The 23,174-nt window shown below is 44.3% G+C and overlaps 1 protein-coding gene across 1 annotated transcript in view; it reads left to right on the top strand.

Annotated features, from left to right (window-relative positions):
* LOC126996371 (hemicentin-1-like) overlaps positions 1 to 23,174 on the top strand; it is a gene marked incomplete at its 5' end in the record, with an annotated part of 130,842 nt that overhangs the window by 37,033 nt on the left and 70,635 nt on the right. Inside the window, 1 exon segment of the mRNA XM_050856741.1 lies at positions 966 to 1,117. Coding sequence (XP_050712698.1) covers positions 966 to 1,117 — 152 coding nt within the window.

Genomic DNA, 23,174 nt, shown 5'->3' with positions numbered 1-23,174 from the left:
AGGAGCGTACTTCTCGCAACACACTTCGCAATCTCTCAGGTTGGACGGCATTTTGAATTAGCAATTTCTTAACTGACAATGAAAGCAATTAGAGCGCAGTTACTGTTAAACTTAAGGGGGTCACCATAATACAATTTAAAAAGTTAAATGCATAGAAAAGAGATACTGCGATTTCCCAGTGGCCCAGGCAAATACAGGTATGGAGACCTCCGCATAGGCCAGTAAAACCCAGAAAATGGCCATTATGAGTGATGAGCCTTCGGATTTAAAACTGGCAACCTTGTTAACCCGGTCGAATTTGTCCTTGAGCTTTGTCCCAAAGAGACTGGGGCCTTCGTGGTTATCCATCACCCACACTGGGTAGAGAGAAAGGAGTCAGCCACCCAAGAGCATCGCAACATGTGTCCCCCTTCAAGCACGAGCCTTGCGGGCCATGGCCCAAGGCACCTGTCACCAGGTGTGCTCCGAGGACTCCGCAGGAAAAAAGAACACCGCCGCGAAGACTCAGAAGTGACTAGAACCTTCCGGGATAGTGAGAGAAACATCGGAGGAAGACTGAGACTAGAGGCTGGGTAGAATACTTGTAGAAAGGAAGGGATGTGTCCTCAAAGTGTAGGGGAGGGCGACAACCCTTGGATAGAGTACCCATAGAAGGGGAAAAAAAAGGTAATAGTCCGGAGAGAAAGAAAGAAGTCCCTTTTAGTCGCCTTTTACGACACGCAGGGAATACGGTGGTGGAATTCTTACACCCCCCAACCACAGGAGGAAGGTTGTTCCACTCAGTCGCATTCTTCATCATCAAAGGACCACTTAACTGCCGTACCCATATTCACATCCGAGCTACTAATAATCTAGCATTTTACCGTGGTTTCATCCTTAGCAAGACAGGCGCTCATCAACCTCTCCCGCTTTTCATTGTATTTATATCACTAACAATTATGTTTATCACTTCCTTCTCCACTTAGGTGGCCCGCTCAGCGTCACTATCACCTCTGATGACAAGCCGCTGGTGACGGGGCGGACAGCTGAGCTGGTGTGCGCAGTGGTGGGCAGCAACCCGCCGCCACTCATCACATGGTTCCTGCAGGGGAAACAAGTGACTCCAGTAACGTCCCAGGTGAGTTAACAGTAACTGTAAAAATGGAGACAAGAAAGGTAAGCGTTGTGTTTGTGCGTGTGTGTGTGTGTGTGTGTGTGTGTGTGTGTGTGTCATGAACCATTTGTCGAAACACACTAACAAGATGAAACTTCAACAACAATGTAAACACGAACAGTTACAGGAATACAAAAAAAAAAAAAAAAATCCCAAGACTTGGAACGCTTCACCATTGCACATCCATCACACACACACACACACACACACACACACACACACACACACACACACACACACACACACACACACACAAACAAACACACACACATAAAAAGAAGGTAATGAACAACAACGAAGACAAAACAAATCACCAAAGTCTCAATACAACTTACACATTCACGCATCCGGAAAGTCACTGGTCACAATAATTTTCCTTTTGATGTAACAATAACAAATTACAAAACAAAGAAGGAAAGCAGCATTCTTGCAATCAAACTAGTTTTAATATCTTTTTGATACAGCAACGATGACAGGGAAGCAGAACAAAGAAAGGCCGAAACTGTAATCCTACTTTCATCTGTTCTTGAAGAAAAAAAGAAGGAACCGTAGCTTAAAGTTAATTTTGTTCCTGCTTCCTTTTTCCCAAATCTAAGAGAAAGACAAACTTGAAGATTACCAGCATGTGATACAGAGTAACGAAATGGTGAAGTGGCACGCCTAGCTACGCATACCAAATTCGACCAAATTCGAATCCTCCCATTTGGTCTGGTCTTATTAATAAATGGATACATTCATCTTCATGCCCACAGTGTGAGGCTGGGGCGTCGGTGGCGTCCTCCGTATGCTGCCCTGACTTATACTCGGAAGGCAATGGTTCGATACACCGGAACTCAGTGGTGTTTAATACAGGAGAATAATAACTTGGTAAAACTGTGGTAAATTGTGGTAACCCAAATATCAGACTGCCCTAGTGTCTCGGGATAAAAAGGTTCTATCGCACTAAAGGTTCAAGAGATAATGTGACAAAGGTGAGCACCGAGGCTTCCGTGCAGCTTAAGCTTATGCCCCAAACTTTATTATAATAAGAAATAATTGTCTCTTTCTCTTCACATGCTTGAGCCTAAAGAAAAATATGAGGCAAATAATAGCATTTACTCAAATAAAAGTTAACATATAAACATAAAAGAAATAAAGGTTGTCAGAAAGAATGCAAACTAAACAGAAGCAGAACATAAGATACAGCATCATGGAGCTGAAAACATTGAAATTATTCTGTCTAACCCACTGGGAAAAAAATAATTAACGACTCTTGATAGATAGTGTTCATTAATGACTGAGATTAATTAGTCAAACCCGGTAATTAGTACCGGAGATAGAGCCAGAGAGAGAGAGAGAGAGAGAGAGAGAGAGAGAGAGAGAGAGAGAGAGAGAGAGAGAGAGAGAGAGAGAGAGAGAGAGAGAGAGAGAGAGAGAGAGAGAGAGAGAGAGAGAGAGAGAGAGAGAGAGAGAGATTGGAGAGGAAGAGGAAGAGGATGAAAATAAAAAAAAGAGAAGGAAGAGTAGGAAAAGGAGGAGGAAGAGAGAAAAAATGATGTGAACAAATGACGTCAAATGATAATTCGTGTATCCAGAAACATATGAAAAAGGCAGCGAAAGAGGTACAGGCTATTACGGAAAGGAGAAGAAGGAGGAGGAAAATATAAAGCATGAGAAGAAAAAACAATATGGTATTTGGAAAAGCGAAACAAACAGAATGAGGAGACACTAATTTGGAGCGCGAGGGCTAGGAGAATGAAGTAGATCAGGACAGCGACAAAACTAGTTATCTAAGTGAAGTATTTCATCAAAGGGATTAAAATGGATAGCTACTACAATGGCTAGTGTGTTCCAAAGGTATCTTCTGGTATTATATGACAAGAAAAAAGCAATGATGAGAAGTAAAAGGGTAGTCAGTGAGATTAAAAAAAAAAGGTTTGAAGGTGGATCAAAAGGGGAAACAGCACTGTACGGAAAATCAATCTAAATATAAATTGATAGGTAGAAAGATAAATATATATTAATATTTTTTAAGAGCTGATTTTAGCGCCGGTAGACTGACACACCTACACACATAACAGCACACACACACACACACACACACACACACACACACACACACACATACACACACACACACACACACACACACACACACACAGACACACCCATACAAATTAACGCCCCCCCCCCCCCACACACACAGGAGTGCCTCCTATTGTCATTAAAAACTGTGCTTACGTGTTGACACCCTGCCTCGTCAAACGCTTCCGCATCTGCCTGTCATTATCTACCTTTCCTTCCTGCTGGAAGTACGCCTTCATACAGCCTCTGCCTAAGAAGGGTGACCGTTCCAATCGCTCAAACTACCGCCCTATAGCTTTACTTTCCTGTCTATCTACAGCTTTGAAATCAAACCTTAACCGGAAGATTCAAAAGCACCTTTCCACTTCTGACCTTCTATCTGATCGCCAGTATGGGTTCCGCAAATGGCATTCTACTGGCGATCTTCTTGCTCTCTTAACTGACTCGTGGACATCCTCTCTTGGCCGTTTCGGTGAAACTTTCTCAGTTGCGCTAGACATATCGAAAGCTTTTGATAGAGTTTGGCACAAACCTTTGCTTTCTAAACTGCCCTCTTTCGGATTCTATCCTTTTCTCTTTTCCTTTATCTTCAGTTTCCTTTTCGGCCGTTCTGTCTCTACGGTGGTTGTCGGCCACTTTTCTTCCCTTAAACCTATCAACAGTGGTGTTCCACAGGGTTCTGACCTATCACCCCCTATATTCCTGTTATTCATCAAAGATCTTTCCATAAAAAAAACTGTCCTATCCACTCCTGACGATTCCACTCTGCATTATTCAACTTATTTCAATAGAAGAACCTCTCAACAGGAATTACAAGACTCCAGACTGGAGGCTGCATAACGCTTAACCTCAGACCTTTCTATCATTTCCGATTGGGTTAAAAGGAATCTTGTGTCTTTCAATGCCTCAAAAAACAAAATTTTCAACCTTTCAACTCTGCACAATCTTCCAAACACCTATCCCCTATTCTTCAACAACACCCAGCTGTCACCTACTTCTACACTAAATATCCTCGGTCTATCCTTAACTCAACTCACATTTCCTCTCACTAAATCAGCTTCCTAGAGGTTGGGCGTTCTATATCGTTTCCGCCAGTTCTTCTCCCCCGCACAGTTGCTACCCATATACAGGGGTCTCGTCCGCCCTCGTATGGAGTATGCATCCCACGTGTGTGGGGGCTCAACTCACACAGCTCTCTTGGACAGAGTTGAGTCTAAAGCTCTTCGTCTCATCAGCTCTCCTCCTCTTACTGATAGTCTTCTACCTCTTAAATTCCACCGCCATCTTGCCTCTCTATCTTATATCGATATTTTCACGCTGACTGTTCTTCTAAACTTGCTAAAAGCATGCCACCTCCCCTCCCGCGGCCTCGCCGCACAGGACTTTCTACTCATGTTCATCCCTTTACTGTCCAGATACCTTACGCACATTTAACCAGCATTTTCACTCTTTCATCCCTCACGCTGGTAAACCCTGGAACAATCTTACTTGATCGGTATATACTCCTACCTACGACTATAACCCTTTCAAGGGGAGGGTATCAGGACACCTCTCCACCCGAAATTGACCGATCTTTCGGCCACTTCTCTTAACCCTTTTATAAGAGCAGTGAGTAGCGGGCTTTTTTCTTCATTATTGCTTCCTTTTTTTTCCCCCTTGAGCTGTTTCCTCTGCTGTAAAAACAATATATATATATATATATATATATATATATATATATATATATATATATATATATATATATATATATATATATATATATATACGTCTTCGCCTATGGCGCCGGTAGGCCTTCGTAGTGGGGTTTGATGGTCAGCCACAACCCGTTGTGGCGCAGGCAAGTGTTTATAGTGGCGTCATCTTGCACTGGTTCATGCTGCCCCCCGGAACTCCACCTTGATTCACTTGGACGGTTTCCTCTAGAGTCCGGGTTGATGGATGGTCTTCAGGACAGCATGTGGGCAGTCTCAGGCCACTAATCGGTGGCTGAAAAATCTCAGGTGGTAGCGTGGGGATTCGAACCCGCGTCGTCCATCACGTGCTGAATGTGGAGCCCGCACATATATATAAATATATATATATATATATATATATATCTATATATATATATATATATATATATATATATATATATATATATATATGTCAGTGGTGGGCACTGATCACTTTTTTGCTGTTCCGATCCCCGATCATCCGATCACTTTGGGCAACTGATCCGATTCCGATCATCCGATCATTTTTTAAGTACTGCTGTTCCGATTAATCATTCCTATCATCTGATCATTAAAACTTATAATGATATTTATTATTTTTTTATAAAATAATAAAAAAAACTATTTTAGGCGTTCTTTACATAATAATTTCAAATAAGTAATAAGTTAATTATTTGCTTATAAATATTTTTTCCTCTTTCTCTTGGTATATAGGACATGGTAAAGAAAGTTATCTTAAATTCTTATTTTAGGCATTTATTTAAGTCTACCCTTTTAATTCAGTTTATGAAAGTATGGAAAAATTATTATGTTCACTATTCTTACTATTGACGTTAATGACTTAAAAATTACGTCACCAAAACTGCAGCCGCCCGGCACGGATGAGACAGACTCCGTCCCTCCGTCGTGCGCCTTTCCCTGACAAACATGGCCAGCATTAACCACGACTTATTGATTGCTGTCGCTGTGCTTGCTCCTGGAGAAGAAGGGATAACAGCTAGCTAGATTAAGGCCCTGTCCCACCAATGCCCGGTACATCTCGAATCACGCCGAACTGGGTTACTTCGACACGCCCATGGAAAACTCGGCACTGGTCGGCGGTCAACGAGCGCACATCTTTCCACGATGGCACGCACCAGCTAGTGGCCAAAAAAGCCGCAGTCGATAATACCTTTATCCGAGAGCGGCCCGACAGAATTTTTGATCACGAGATACCGTGCCGACACCGTACAATGTTATTCATTACCGTGTCTCTGCCGGGCAAGCACCGTGCACGTACCGGCTCTTGCCGGACGCGTGTCGGCCTTTACCAGGTCATAATTTATCCCCCCGGTGTTTTCACGGTGTGAGTACGGTGCCCTAGGAATGCGCACGGCAGGGTAAACCGTTGTACTGGCTGACAGCAGCTTGCAAATCACTGGCCCAGGCTTATATAAAACCGGCCACCCTATCCAGGGTTGTAATAATTAAAATAATTAATTAATACAAAGGCCCGCTTCCCTTAAGGGGATGAATCTTAAAACCATGATTGTACAGAGACACGCCAGTCCTCGTCAACGGACCGACTTGATCGGCAATCTTTGAAGGCCACGGTTGCCATTTGGTACTGAAGCACTGTGATTAGTATTGGACTAAAATTTGTTAATGAAAAGAATGAAATTTGGTATTGAACTATAAAAAAGTAAAAAATAAAGGAAAACTTGCACTTATACATCCCCTTACACACACACACACCAAAAAAAAAAAAGTGCATAGTCAGTTCAAGCTCCCCAGTAACGAACTTTTTTTTTTTTTTTAGTATTTAAAAGTTTAATATTTTCATATCTTAGTTGGAACGCTCGGGGTGAATTTTTACCTGTGCTGCATCATTCAATTTTCACCGTCACCCTGCAAACCAGAGACACCAGGATTAGTATCAAAAGGCAACGAATAAATAGTCATTAGTTACGGCCATGCAGGTAGCGACCCCCGACAACTCTTTTAATTTCCTCGCCAGGCCGTCCCTACCCTATTCCTCCCTCTCTCATACCCTCCGGTTAACACGCTTTTTTGTACGAGAGTCTCGAGACGAAGATGATTCAGGGGGTGAGGAACTTGCCTTATGAAGACAGGCTAAAGCAGTTAAATCTACACTCTCTAGAAAAAGGAAGGTGCGAGAGAGACTTGACTGAAGTTTATAAATGAGATGGAAGGGAAGGGGATGTCAATAAAATTTTGATTTTGAAAAGGAGTGAAAGAGAAATGCGCGTGGAAATGACAAATTTTAGATTCAAACAAAGATTCAACAAAATAGAGTGGTGGACGAATTGGTTCACGAATGTGGACAGGATGAATGGGAACAGGCTTAGCTGCCAAAGTGTGCCAACCATAATAGATACATTCAAGAGGTTAGATATAGATAAAGCCATGGAGAGTGGTGTTGTTTAGGTTTTGCAGGCTGCCTGCCTTAGCCAACCGGCCTCTGCAGAGACTCATTCTTTATGTTCTTATGTATAAGTCTCGTGAAGAGACATACACGTCTCGTACAGATACGCACAACGCAGCGACACACCACCTCCCGCCTCCGGTTAGTTGCCGGCTCTTAACTGTGAAGGTATCACTATGTCGAAGTGGAAAGGTTCCTATGAATCTGGTCGTACTTATCACACCGAGTGGACACAAGAATTACGAAACCATATATGTTATATTATTAGTTTGGTGTTGGAAAAGTTAAGCTGGTATTTAAAATTGAAGTATTTGGTATCAAGTCCCTGAGTAAACCTGGCAACCCTGAATCCCCATCCCAGCTATCAGTGCTTTGGCCAGGGTGCCCAACATATAGAGGTTTTGCAGTGACGTCACGAAATAGCGTCGTCTGCACCTTGTGCGTAATCTGCAAACCCGCTGGTGGTCACCTCCCCAGCAGAGTGAGCAGACGGACCACGTGTGCCTCATCCCCAAGGCACTACCCGCGGGCAATTGGCAGGACCTTCGGCATCATTTGTGTTAAGTGATTACGCGAGATCGCTTGAAAATGCTGCAAAGGTAAAATACATCGAAAAAATCAGTGCTTTTGGAGATGTAGACCCTTACTTATTAGGGAAACAGCCCGAGTCTGCTCGTCCTCAAACGACCTGCCCAACATCGGTTACCACTATTATATAGCTATCTGGTCAGTCGCTTAAGGCCTACAAGAGCCTTGAGGTGGATGGTAGACTGCCTGTCTGTCTGGCCGGTTGAGTGACTGGCTGTCTGGTGGGTAGCCTGGCCGGAAGACTGGCTGTCTGGCTGGCTGGTTGATAGACTGACTGACTGGGTATACAGCTAATAGACTGGCTGTCTGGCTGACTGGTTGCCTGGTGGGTTGATTGGCTGGCTGATTGGTAAACTGACTGTCTGCCTAAGTGACCGACTGGTTGACTGGGTGGGTGACTGACTGGCTAATTGGTTGGCTGGCTGGCTGGTTGACTGGCTGATTGGTTGGTTGGCTGACTGTCTGGCTGGTCGGTTGACTGGCTGTCCCTCTGCCTGGCCGATCTCCTGTTGCTGACCAGTGATGCCCAGGTAGGCCCTGGTAGGCAGCACAGGCAGGCAAACAGGAGAGGGCAAGTGACGACAGGTGAGGGCAGGTGACGGCAAGTCTCCTTACACTACACACTCTTGGTCACTTCCCTGCGTACACTTATATACTCCACCCAGCACTGAGCTCTGTCCCTCTGTGCACTTTGCCTCCACTGAAGTTCCTTTCCTATTTTCTTCTCCTGCTTGAGCGTCGCCATGCGTGTTTACCTCCGCCAGCTTGTTTACCTCCCCCAGCTTGTTTACCTCCGTCAGCTCATGTAAATCCCGTTCCGGAGTAATCCCCCGCTACACAATAAGCTAGGGGACCCGGGGCAATACCTAAATGAGTGTTAACTCATGTAATAATCTGACCATTCTTGCCTGTATTATTTACCTCTGACAAAATGAGCACTGCAGAGCCGAGATGGAGCAGACGGCCGCCAGTTTTCCCTCCTCACAGCTGCTATCCACTTCTCCCGCTCTTCTGGATTCGCTGGAAATCTATAAAATGACACAGTATCTCTCCCGTGTCGGTTAGAACATCCAACCGCACAGCATACGTATCGCATGACGAACACACAGAGCACTTGTGCAGCCCCCACCAAGGTTTGCTTTGATAAGTGCATGACCACCACCACTGACCACCAAGATGGCCGTGCAGGCCTGCGCTACCCCCGCACCCCCACTAATGATATCAGCTGCAAAAGCTCTTTAGGCGGTGCTGCTTTAGCGGGGTGTTTGCCGGGGTGAACCGTGCGATGCCGAGCACTTGCCGGGCACGTATCGGGCACGTAACGTCCTGGTACCGTGTTTTGCTGTGCGAGGATCGGCCAAGACCGTAGTGGTTTCCGCCTTTGCCGGGGGTTAGTTCTTGGGACACCGGGCTCGCATCGCCTGTCACCGAGGGAATACTGTGCATATGTACCTTGCACCTTATATGTACTGTGTAGTCGTCAGGTCGGTACTGGAACATAGGGGTGGGCAGGTACCGGTTCCAGACTGCTCGGTACCGGTACCAATACTAGCCAGTTGCTCATGATGTCCCTCATTTCTTCCTCACACGAGTGAGAGGCTGAAACTGAGTGCATGAGTGGATATCTCGGTGTTATGGATATTATCTCTCTCTCTCTCTCTCTCTCTCTCTCTCTCTCTCTCTCTCTCTCTCCACTGAATGAAGTGAATATTTACCCAACCGCCACCATGAAATTTTCCCCCTCGGAAAAAAATCCAACCTGGCAACTCTGCGTTCGTTTTGTCAGGAAAGAAACCGCGTCATAGATGGTTTTATGCGCGTGATCTGAACATACGGTTCTGAAACCATACCGCGTCATAGGAAACCGCGCCTTACGAATCCGCGTCATACGCGACTTGACTGTACTTCCATTTCATATTTTCATATGTAGAATTTTCAACATCACTGGATGTGCCACCACCGCCCCCGTCACGAACCCGAAAGTTAACTTGGATTCATCTCTGCCTGGGCCGACGGAGCTCAACGCGCGGGCCCGGGTGGACCCCGATTCCCAATGTCCCCGCCGTCGATGACGTCACTGACGGTCGACGGATCCGTGAAAACGGAATAGTGGGAACCATGCCTTAAGCCGCGTCCACACTAGGCCTCACGAGGCGACTCATGAGGCGACTCGTGTATGCCCCTGGACTCACAAAAACAATAGAATACGGGCGGGAATGAGGCCGCTGCTGGCAATGGACATGTTTCCGGTTCTGGGAAGAGCCTAGAAATGCATTGTGCCACGTACCAATGATAACGTAGTGCACATATTACGTCCTGTTAATCGCTAGTTGACTGGATATTGGAGAGATATCACAAATTCTTCTCATCTCACGATTAGCTCGTGACGTCATCAGGCTACAGCGGAGTACAGCAGACGACAGTACTAGTGTTGTGTCCATTGTTTTTTTCATCAGCTATGGCCACTCCAGCTCCAAACTGCGCCCAACAGGTATGTTATAGGTGCTTACAGAACACCTTAAGAGTGTTGGAAATATGCTATATTATTAAAAGGGGAGTGGAATTAACCGATTCGCCTCTGCTCTGCAGAAAATAGTTGAGTTCACGATTAAAAGTTAGTCCGAGGGAGAACTATAGAGAATAATCAAGGTTGAATTTATATTTGTATTATGGAAATTTACCTAGCCTAACCTAGATAAAACAATGGCTCTGGAACGTCAGAGAGAGATAATCAACGTCAGAAGTTCAATAAACATTACAAGAATAACAATGACTGGCGAGGCGCTGTAAGAGTCGCCTCGTGAGGCTTAGTGTGGACGCAGCTTTAGAGTCGATAGATTACGTCACTATAGTAACATATAGCCTAGTCATATTCACATACATGAATTACTCTAGTTTGAAGGTAAAGCCTTAGATTATATAAAAATGCGTTTGTCCCTCACCAGGTACAGCGGTTAGTCGGTTTAACTGGGTTAATGGAGTGGGCGCCAAGTAAATAAAACGACTTTGCGCCTGCGTGTTTAGTTCGCGATACCTTACCAGGATTAAATAAATCAACGATCAATAATTATCGCTTAATATTATAAATAAATACGCTTATAGAAGAAACTATTTAGCGACTTATATAAAAATAATTGTTAGAAGTGAGTAGTGAGGTTTCAAAATGTCTATAGTCAGTTGTTGCCATGATAACGTTCACCACAATTTTTTTTTTTTTTTTTGTGATCGGTGATCGGAAGTTAGTTTGTGAAGTTCCGATCTCCACAGTCCGATTACCTTTTACAAAGATGATCCAATCTTTGCATTCCGATCGCCAATTGCTGTTCCGATCAGATCGGAAGATCGGACGATCGGATTGATGATCGGATGCGCCCAGCTATGATATATATATATATATATATATATATATATATATATATATATATATATATATATATATATATATATATATATATATCGGTGGCTGAACAGATAGCGAGACGGCACCGCGTTCAGGAGGACGCGAATTCAATCCCCGACCGGTGCCACCAAGCTGGGATTTTTCAGCCGCCGCCGAGTGGTTTAAAACTACCCACATGCTGTCCAGAAGACCACCGATCAACCCGGACTCAAAATTCTAGGATTAAAGATGAGTTCCGGGAGGGCAGCATGAACCAGTGCAAGATGGCGCCACTATAAACATTCGTCTACCGATCATCAGGCCCCACCAGGAAAAAGCCTTGGACCGACCATCAGGATCCACCGGGAAGAAGCCTACCGGGGCAATAAGATATATATATATATATATATATATATATATATATATATATATATATATATATATATATATATATATATATATATATGTGTGTGTGTGTGTGTGTGTGTGTGTGTGTGTATATATATATATATATATATATATATATATATATATATATATATATATATATATATATATATATATATATATATATATATATATATATATATATATATATATATATATATATATATATATATATATATATATATATATATATATATATATATATATATATATATATATATATATATATATATATATATATATATATATATATATATATATATATATATATATATATATATATATATATATATATATATATATATATATATATATATATATATATATATATATATATATATATATATATATATATATATATATAAGGTATATATGGGCAGGAGATTTTCTCTTATACATGTCTGGTTGAAGGTGATAGCTAACTCAGCGTTATATATCTTCTTGAGTAAGTTCTCTTTGTTTCTTAAGAGTGTCTTGTTCTCTTTTCATAAGACTGAGATGACATCTCCATATAGTGTCATCGTTGTCGCCAGATCGCGATTTCAGGTCCTTGACCCTTCTTCAGTGGCAGGAGTGGAGCTGTGTCCGTCTTGAGGTCTCGAGTGAGAATGACTTCACCACTTTACTTTAAGGATTTACCCCCTAAAAAGGGGGAACGGGCCTTTGTCGACTGACGGCCCGTCGCAGAAGGGAACCCGCCGCTGTCGTGCGGCGGGTGTGGGGGGAAGCCTCCGCCGCCGCCACAGCCACGGGTAGAAGCCGGCGAGCAGCGACGGAGGCACGGGCCCTCCAAGCAGGCGCCCAGTAGCAGCCCGTAGCTGAGCCGAGCGAGCAACTCAGCAGTCTATAGGTGGCCCAGAGGCCGGAAGAGTTGGTCGCTCAACGAGTGCTGGCGTTCCACTGTCTTCACCACTTACTTACTTTAAGGATTTACCCCCTAAAAAGGGGGAACGGGCCTTTGTCGACTGACGGCCCGTCGCAGGGGGGAACCCGCCGCTGGCGTGCGGCGGGTGTGGGGAAGCCTCCGCCGCCGCCACAGCCACGGGTAGAAGCCGGCGAGCAGCGACGGAGGCACGGGCCCTCCAAGCAGGCGCCCAGTAGCAGCCCGTAGCTGAGCCGAGCGAGCAACTCAGCAGTCTATAGGTGGCCCAGAGGCCGGGAGAGTTGCTCGCTCGACGAGTGTTAGCGTTCCACTTACTTTACTTTAAGGATTTACCCCCTAAAAAGGGGGAACGGGCCTTTGTCGACTGACGGCCCGTCGCAGGGGGAAACCCGCCGCTGGCGTGCGGCGGGTGTGGGGAAGCCTCCGCCGCCGCCACAGCCACGGGTAGAAGCCGGCGAGCAGCGACGGAGGCACGGGCCCTCCAAGCAGGCGCCCAGTAGCAGCCCGTAGCTGAGCCGAGCGAGCAACTCAGCAGTCTATAGGTGGCCCAGAGGCCGGGAGAGTTGCTCGCTCGACGAGTGCTGGCGTTCCACTGCGCGTTCCACGTCCGCGCTGGCCTTTTATACAGGCTAGGCGGGCGCTGATTGGCTGAGCGCCTCAGCGGCGGATTTCCTTTTCATGCTCGGAAGTGCTTGTAAGTCTAGGTGCTGGATGTTCAAGCTTGGCTCCATTTCCTTGATATAGAGAGCTTCGAGGATGGGGAGGCGTCTCATATCGGTGCAGGTTGTGATGATTTCAGTGTTCTTTTCTAGTATTTCTCTTGTGAGAGTCTTGTTGTGTTCTTTTCTCTTGTGGGACTTCGGTGCTCCTGATGCTAGGTGGTAGGTAAGGCGTCTACTTAGCTTCACTGTCGTCATGCCAATATAGGATGTGTTAAGGGCTGCACAGTTCCCTTGGTTGCAGGAGAACCTATATACAACATGCGACTGTTGAGCTTCGTCTTGTTCCTTGTCAGGGCTGTTCCGCAACAGGATATGGCTTGTTTTCTTGCTCTTGTAGTAGATTATGAGGTTTATTCTTTTTTCTTTGTTTGTTGGGGTCACATTTTTCTTGATGATTTGTTTCATAATCCTTTCCTCTTCTTTGTAGCAGGTGGAGAAGTATGCCTTGTAGTAGAGGTTGATGTCTTCGTTCTTGGTAGTGGCTTCTTTTGTCGTGTACCATCGGTTTATTATGCGGTTTGCTTGTTTGTTTATATCCGCTGTAGTAAATCCACTGCTGACAAGTACTTTAGTTGATCTTTGTATCTCGTCGTCGACTTGCTTCCAGGTGCTGCAGTGGGAGATTGCTCTTCGTATGTAGGAGGCGATGGTCGAATCCTTGTAGCGCTGGGGGCATTCACTTTTGCCGTTGAGACAGTTGCATGAATTTGTAGGCTTGATGTAGACTTGCGTGGTGAATCTGTCTTCGTTCTGCTTCACTAAGACGTCTAGGAAGGGCATCTCTCCGTCGCTGCTTCTTTCTACGGTGAATTTAAGTCCGGAGGTATCCTGTAGGCAGCTACGTGGTTGTTCAATTTCCTCTTCGTTTCTTGTTAGGATGAAGATGTCGTCTATATAGCGGCAGTATATGGTTGGCTTCGTAACTTTTTTGAAGACTTCTTCCTCTACACAGCCCATGAACATCCAAGCCCAAGCTTGAACATCCAGCACCTAGACTTACAAGCACTTCCGAGCATGAAAAGAAAATCCGCCGCTGAGGCGCTCAGCCAATCTGCGCCCGCCTAGCCTGTATAAAAGGCCAGCGCGGACGTGGTGACGGGCCGTCAGTCGACAAAGGCCAGTTCCCCCTTTTTAGGGGGTAAATCCTTAAAGTAAGTAAGTGGTGAAGTCAGTGGACCGCCAGCACTCGTCGAGCGAGCAACTCTCCAGGCCTCTGGGCCACCACACATATATATATAGATATATATATATATATATATATATATATATATATATATATATATATATATATATATATATATATATATATATATATATGTATATATATATATGATATATATATATATATATATATATATATATATATATATATATATATATATATACAGAGAGAGAGAGATGAAGTCCAGCATTTTTGGCATTATTATCGTTGTAAGAAAGCTTTTTTAAAATGTTTAGCACGTTATACAGAACAGAGGTTCACGTTTCTATAGACGTGTTTTGGCCGTAGCTTGCCATCTTTAAAAGGTGTTGGCATGGCAGATGCTGAAGAGGGATCGGAACGTCTGTATCGGGCTTCTTCCTAACTGTCGCCACCTCATGTGGGGGGCCACGGCTTTTGTAGAGCCCGTCCGAGTTATGCATTTATCTTATATATTAAAGTGTGCGTGACAACATCTGAAAACACAGAGGAAGGTGGATGTGCGACTTGTGCCGCTGCCAAGTGCTCAGTGATGTCGTCATCTGTTATAGTGTCCTGATCAGTCGGATGTTTTCGTCTTTGTTGTTTTCTGGACTTTAATCAATAATTGTTGTGATAATAAATGTTTCGATTATAACAATTACGTCAACATTTCATGTTGAAACAAGACATCTCAATTCTTTAGATTTATTTTTTAGGTTGCGTGCAATGAAACTTAGGACTTTAAGATTATCTTGAGGTTTAGCAATTTAAGTGGCGTTACTTGCGGCTCCACGGTTTGACGTTGGTTTTGTTGCATGCCATCTATTTACACGTGCGCGGGCGGGGTTAAGACACGCGGGTGTCACATACATACTTCATCATTAAGGAGCCTTCCAAATCTGGCTGCTCCGACGGGGGACAGGTTTTGTCCCTCCCTTTGGAAAACCTCACCCTGGCCGTAGAAATTGTCCCAGGCGTTAAAGAACTCAACGTCAAGCTGTTAAGACTGAATGCCTTGCTGAAAAACTCGCTCGCCGCCGACACCCGTGGTAGAATTCCTGAAAATACAACGTTAGGGTATTTAGTATTGTACTGCTGGATAAGCCTGCGGTATACAACTGGATTAGAGAGAGAGAGAGAGAGAGAGAGAGAGAGAGAGAGAGAGAGAGAGAGAGAGAGAGAGAGAGAGAGAGACCTTTGGTTTGTCCACTGTCCCTTAAACTGAAAGTGAACCAAAGTTAAACTGAGGCCGCTCTGCAAGTACCATTATTTTTATAACTTTCTATAGTCCTAAATATTGGGATGAAAGAGAGCATAAGGACTTCGAAAGAAGAATTATGAAGAGGATTAATTGTAGGGGCGTCAATCCTGATATATGACTAAACTTTTATAAGGGTGACGCGATGATGGAAAAAGTCACAGTGAAGGGAAAGATAGGAATAAAAATAAATATTCAGTGAATAGGAAAGTATTAGGTTGGTAGCACTAGTAAGGCGACCTTGAGTGATTGCTGAAACAATTGAGGATTATATTGAGAATAAAAGATCAAAATAAAAAAATACACTCGCAGAAAACAATTCTTGTTATAAACTCATCGTTCACCCAATCAGTACAAGACTGTTGACTCGTAGAGATCGATTTATACTGGAAGGCAGTGGCTCCACAGCTTCGCGTTGAATATCTGAGCAGTCCACCTCACGCCCACATCCCCCTCCCCCCCACCAAACCCACTTCTCGCCCATATATGCACTGACGACACTTGGGAATCTTATACAGCTTTCGGCGTTGCCTTTCTGAGCTCGCACTGGCAACATCTACACCTCTCGGCACCACAACTTGTTTCCTGACGCTCGATGTGATGAATTACTAGCTCGGTCAGCTGCCAGCGAAAGTCGCCTATCTTTACCAGTGCACCAGTAGCAGCTCTAGCGGCTGAGCGACTGATCTACTCTGCTGGTTGCTTGTACCTTCCATCATGCCATTGCGTTGTCAAGGCCTTTGTGGTACCCTTTTGAATCTTTTGACGTGGTAGTTCGTGTGTGTGTGTGTGTGTGTGTGTGTGTGTGTGTGTGTGTGTGTGTGTGTGTGTGTGTGTGTGTGTGTGTGAGGCTGGATTAGCCCTGTGGTAGTACGACTCCGAACCCCGACGACATTGCCTTAAAGAGGCCCTCTAGGGCAGTGACGAGTCTACTGCGACACCCCTTAGAGTGTGGAGAGGGATAGATCCTCTTCACTGTAGGAGTTTCCAGCATTTCAAACTCATCACCCCCTTAGCTACCTGTGTTCCTACCTAAGGGTAGTCTTGGTTTACAGGGACGTAAGTAGCTGTGCATCTAACCTCGAGGTAGTCTTGCTGCTAGGTCATCCCTCCCCCCATGGGGAAGCCAAGGCTTCCCAAGTTGTCTGTGCTCCTCACCAAGGGATGCATTTCACGAACCCCATCATGACCAAGCGCTCCCGACACTACATCAACCTCCCCTTCCTGCTTCTCCGTCTCCGCTGAATTTAGCCATGACCCCTGTAAGGCTGCAATGCCCCCGCCCTTTCAGCCGCCAGCACCTACTGAAGCTCTTCATTGCTCAAAGGCAGCCCGCATTCATGAACCTATAGACCAAGGTAACACCGAGTACACTGACAGCTCCCCCACCCGGGCTTCAACGTGTAACTCTGCCTAAATCCTACACTCAACTAACCTGCTGCTTCCACTTCCGACGTCCCCGCCCTTGCCTCTTATTCTTCGTTCTCCACTACAACCTCAGGCCACTCTCCCGCTGTTGATGACGAAGCCTTCACCCTTGTTTCCAATAAGCGCAAGGGAAATGCGACTTTCCCGGTACCCCGCAACCAGTTCTCACCACGTCCATCGTAATTGTTGCCCCTCCCCCTCCCACCCGCTCCCCTTAGGCTACCCTCCGCATCCCCGCCCAGCCCCTGTTCGAGACGAGCTACGACGTAGTTGCAGACATGGAGGACAACACGCCATCTCTAACAACCCAAAACATCATCGGCTAGGACGGAAGCTCGATACTAATTCCTCTTACCGAACCGAGCTTCAAGATTCTCGATTATCTAGCCACAGCCCCGGAAGCAGCAATCAAAGTCGTAAAGCTCGAACCAAAAACACAAACAACAAAGGGCGTTGGAATGGGGTACCCCCCTTTCCCATACATCTCCGCCATTCATCCCATCGTTCACGGTCGGGAACTGGATCACCTATTATTACCTCTACCCGTACTCATCAAAGCCACTCCGCTGCTCCAAATGTCAGCGATTCGGCTACTATCAGGCAAACTGCACCTGGCAGGGAGTTTACAGAATATGCAGCGTCCACCACTAAGAGGAAGTCTTACATCGCTGCCCCAAACTACGCTGCAACCCACCACGCGTGGAGTCGAGCTTGCCCGGTAAGACTTGTAGAGGTGTCCCGAGGTCGAGAGCAGTAGGTAGCCTGGATGGAGGATGTTCACCACCAAACCGGTGCCACCGGGCACCTTTGTGTGGCACCAACAGTGACGTGGTAGTTCGTGTGTGTGTGTGTGTGTGTGTGTGTGTGTGTGTAATAATACTAATACTAATACTAATACTAATAATCGGTTTATATTGGAAATTACAGCCGTTAGGCTGAAAATGTACATATTATGATTACAGAGTACCTATAAAAAAGTACAGTATGAAAGGGGGGTGGGGGTTGGTAATATATATTAACATAGGGAAAATTGTGATGATGCTTGAGTGGTGAGGAGGTGGAGGAGTGTTGTGTGGTAGAGTGCCTTCCGAAGTAAAGTAAAATGATGAAAGGATAAACCTACTGGTTACCTAACTCTTGAATTAAAAACAAACTGCATTACGGGTAAGGTGGATTAGTAATATGCAGTGAAGCCATGGGGGAGGAGTTTTTATTTTTTACAGAGAAGCAAGCAGCTCAAGGGCATAAAAAAATATAGAAAAAAAGCCTGCTAAATGCTGCTCCTAAAAAAAAGATAAAAGTAGTGTGTGGCCAAAAGAGAGGTCAATTTAGGGTGGAGAGGTGTCTTGATACTCTCCTCTTGAAAGAGGTCAAGTCATAGGCAGGAGGAAGCACAGATGAAGGAAGGCTGTTCCAGAGTTTACCAGTGAAGGGGATGAAAGAATGGAGATTCTGGTCTTGCATAAGGGATTTGGACATTATAGGGATGAGCTAGAGTAGATAGTCAAGTGCAGCGGGGCCGCGGGAGGGGCGGAGGCATGCAGATATCAAGTTCAGAAGAGCAGTCAGTATGAAAATATCGATAGAAGATAGAAAGATATGCAACATTGCGGCGGAATTTAAGAGATAGAAAACTGCTAGTAAGAGGAAGAGAGTTGATGAGACGAAGAGCCTTTGACTCCACTCTGTCTAGTAGGGCTGTATGTGAGTAGCCCCCCCACACATGATATGCATACTCCATACGAGGACGGACAAGACCCATGTATATGGATAGCATATGTGCGGGGGGAGAAGTACTGGCGGAGACGATACAGAACACCCAACCTCGAGGAAAGCTGATTTAGCGAGAGAGGAGATGTGAAGCTTCCAGTTAATATTTTGAGTTAAGGATAGACCGGGGATGTTTAGTGTAGAAGGTGACAGCTGATTGTTGTCGAAGAATAGGGGATAGGTGTTTGGAAGATTGTGTCGAGTTGATAGGTGGATATATTGATTTTTTGAGGCATTAAAGGACACCAGGTTCCTCTTGCCCCAATCGGAAATAAGAGGAAGAGAGTAAGATCTGAGGCCAAGCGTTCTGCAGCATCCCGTCTGGAGTCTTGTAATTTTTGTTGAGAGGGTCTCCTGCTGAAAGAAGTTGAATAATGCAAAGTAGAGTCATTGGCGTGTGAGTAGATAGGACAGTTCGTGTTCGAAAGATCATTGATGAATAACAGAAAGAGAGTGGGTGATAGGACAGAACCCTGCGGGACACCACTGTTGATAGGTTTAGGGGAAGAACAGTGACCGTCTACCACAGCAGAGATAGAATGGCCGGAAAGGAAACTGGAGATGGAAGTACAGAGAGAGGGATGGAAACCGTAAGAGGGAAGTTAAGAAAGCAAAGACTCGTTCCAGGCCTTGTCGAAAGCTTTCGAAATGTCTAGTGGAGTAGTGAAAGTTTCACCGAAACGAATAAGAGATGATGACCAAGAATCAGTTAGGAAAGCAGGTCACCAGTAGAACACCCCTTGTGGAACCCATACTGGCGATCAGTTAGAAGGTCAGAAGTGGATAGATGCTTATGCATCTTCCTATTAAGGAGATTCAAAAGCTTTAGATAGACAGGAAAGTAAAGCTATAGGGCGGTTGTTTGAGAGATTGGAACGGTTACCCTTCTTATTCATAGGATGTCTGTAGGCGTAGTTTCAGCAGGAAGGAAATGTAGATGTTGACAGGCAGAGGAGAAAGAGTTGGACCAGGCAGGGTATCAACACGCTTAGAAGTCCGGTTAGATAAAAAAATGTATGTGAACAAAATGGAAAGTGAAGCATGAGGCGAACCTTCTTTGGCTCTGTTATATCCGAAGAACTGTGTGGTGTAGAATTCTTAAACATGAGATGCTTATTTAATATAGGGAAAGACTAGAGGCTTCCAAATAGTGAGCATTTGTAACACTTAACAGTCCTTTTCTATTCCACCGTTATGTTTTACACGTATTATTATACTGTAAGTACAGTGTAAGTAATAGTAAAAATAAATATCCCAAAGAACGAACTATTTTGATTACGGGGAGTGGACGTCTTAAAAAAAATATATATTTTCGACCCAGAGGTCAAAATTGAGTTATTAACATCATAGCACCCTTAACATGTCGGGCGTTTTCTGTGAAAACCGCAAGTTGATACCATTATTCCTTTATCGCCTTTATTTACCATTATTAAAGGGCCTTATATGACCCGCGCGCCACGTGCGCGGTCACCTGGCTTAGAAACTCATCATTTTGAAGCAGGGTTTTTTTTTTTTTTTTAATCTTTTGTTCTTTTTTTAATATATGTCGAGCTTCAGTTGGCAACATCCCAACCAGTGACTCAGTGTTAGGAATGGGCAGGTACCGTTAATTTGAGTACCGGAAGTACCGGTACTACAACTCAGGTACCTTAGTACCGGAACCGGTACCCAAAAGAGATTTTTTATCTTAATGCCGTCTGATGAAATTCCTAAATAAATTTTCTGAAAAGAAAACTCTCTCTCTCTCTCTCTCTCTCTCTCTCTCTCTCTCTCTCTCTCTCTCTCTCTCTCTCTCTCTCTCTCCTGAATGAAGTGAATATTTTTTTTCGATAAAAAGAATAGCATATGTATACGTAGTTATTATGAATGTACTCATATTCTAATAACAATAACAATATATATATTAGTATCCTAAAAAAAAGATTCGGACATGAAGAATCATCCAATAAATCCAATAATAAAATAATGGAGACGACAAAATGGTGGGAACTTGGGAAGACGGTCAGCGAGGCAGTGACTCAGCAGCGAGCGAGCACAGCATTCAAAGCTTAAAGCGTCGCTCATACCGCATGGCGACTGGCGAGGCCGCGCGCCGCCGACCGTCACCAAGATCCAAAGGGTACCGGCACTAGCGGTAATGGTCAGTGCCGAGTGATCATGAGTCTTCCCGGCACTGGGTACCGGTACCGGCTGAATCGATTCTTCTCGGCACCCGGTACCGGTACCGGGTGCCGAGAAGAATCCATTCAGCCGGCACCCGGTACCGGTACCAAGTGCCGGGAAGACTCATGATCACTCGGCACTGACCATTACCGCTAGTGCAGGTACCGTTTGGTACAGGTGACGGTCGGCGGTGCGCGGTCTCGCCAGTCGCCATGTGGTATTGGCGACGCTTTAAGCCTTGAATGTTGTGCTCGCTGCTGAGTTACTGCCTCGCTGGCCGTCTTCCCAAGTTCCCACCATTTTGTCCTGCTTTTCGTTTCCACCATAGCTCCCATCTCCATTATTTTATTATTGGATTCATTTATTGGATTTACTGAATAATTCTTCATGTCCGATTCTTTTTTTAGGTTGCATACATATATTGTTATTGTTATTAGACTATGATCGAGTACTTCCATAATATCTATACATGCTATTTTTTTTCTTCGAAAAAATAAATGTTCACTTCATTCAGAGAGAGAGAGAGAGAGAGAGAGGGCAGAAATAAATGAGATAAAAAAGTCCACTGTGTGTGTGTGTGTCTCACACACACACACACACACACACACACACACACAGTGGACTTTTTCCTCTCATTTATTTCTGCCCTCAATTAGGTGGTTTGTTCTGTTGTCCCACTCTCTCTCTCTCTCTCTAAATGAAGTGAATATTTATTTTTTAGATAAAAAAATAGCATGAATAATTATTATGGATGTACTCGATCATAGTCTAATAACAATAACAATATTTATTAGCAACCTAAAAAAAAAAGAATCGGACATGAAGAATTATCAATAAATCCAATAAATAAATCCGAGCAATCTGGTACCGGCACCGAGCAATCTGGTACCGGTACCGTACTGTTTAGCTGGTATCGTTAGTACCGGTACTGGTACCGGTACCTGCCCACCCCTACTCAGTGTCCATCGAGACATCAGAGTGAGTTTGTCTGCGCTCCGCTATTCAACGCTACTTCAGTTTCTTTTGTATTCTTTTTTCTTTAGCAAGTTTGGAAAGATGCCTCGTTATAATAAAGCAAAGCGTGCACGGATAGATGCGGCAAAAATGAGGGAAAAGAAAGTAAAGCAAGATAAGTTGCGTTGTCGTGGTAACAAGTCACCACCACACGCTGCCTTATTTTCACCACCACCACCACCACGCACAGCCTCATCCCACACCTCTTATCTTCCTCTTCCCTCTACCTCTCAATAATCGCCTCCACTACCATAAGTCATTGCTGAGTCCCATCAAACCACGAAGATGGATCTACGAATCCAATTATTCCACCTCAGTTTTCCAAATGCTAAGGGGAGCAGAAACTTGAGGCAGAAAATAATAATTTTGACTGCACCATCACCATCACCAATGTGGGGAAGTGTCAGCAGTAACACCACCTGCGAGTGCGTAATATCCTGTCATACAGGAGGGGAACAGGTGTCAATTAGCCCTGAATATGATAATAAACCATGGCTTCCTTTTAGTTATATCTTTTTTATCCTAATGGATGTAAAAATTTACCAGAAAAACCCAACAAATGGAATTATACACATTTCTCAGCAGAAAACGGCTCGTATCTCAAAACTTAAGTTTTTTACATATCAAACGTCTCTCCTTCGTTGCCCTACAAGATAATGGAGATGTAAAGATATTGTTAGGAAGAGGAAAGAACGGGCTATGTTTCCCCAAAGATAGATTTTCAAAAAAAGGCTCTTCATACTGTGCTTGAATTTTTATTGTTTTATTTCAAAATGAAATGCTTAATAAAAAATATATATTTGGGGAAGTGAATATACATGTATGTATATTATCGACAATATGTTTTATAACATCTGGTTAAAAAACAAGTGAGGAAAATAAATTTTATTGATGTCACTTTTTTGCTTTTTCAAAATAAAAACAATATTTATTTATACGAAACTAATAGGCGGATCTCAATGGAAATTGGGATTTGCTGTTGTAG

This window comes from Eriocheir sinensis, chromosome 10 (genome assembly GCF_024679095.1).
Source record: "Eriocheir sinensis breed Jianghai 21 chromosome 10, ASM2467909v1, whole genome shotgun sequence".
In the NCBI taxonomy this organism is placed as follows: domain Eukaryota; kingdom Metazoa; phylum Arthropoda; class Malacostraca; order Decapoda; family Varunidae; genus Eriocheir; species Eriocheir sinensis.
The sequence above is the reverse complement of the archived record's forward strand: the minus strand, read 5'-3'. Positions and strand labels throughout refer to the sequence as shown.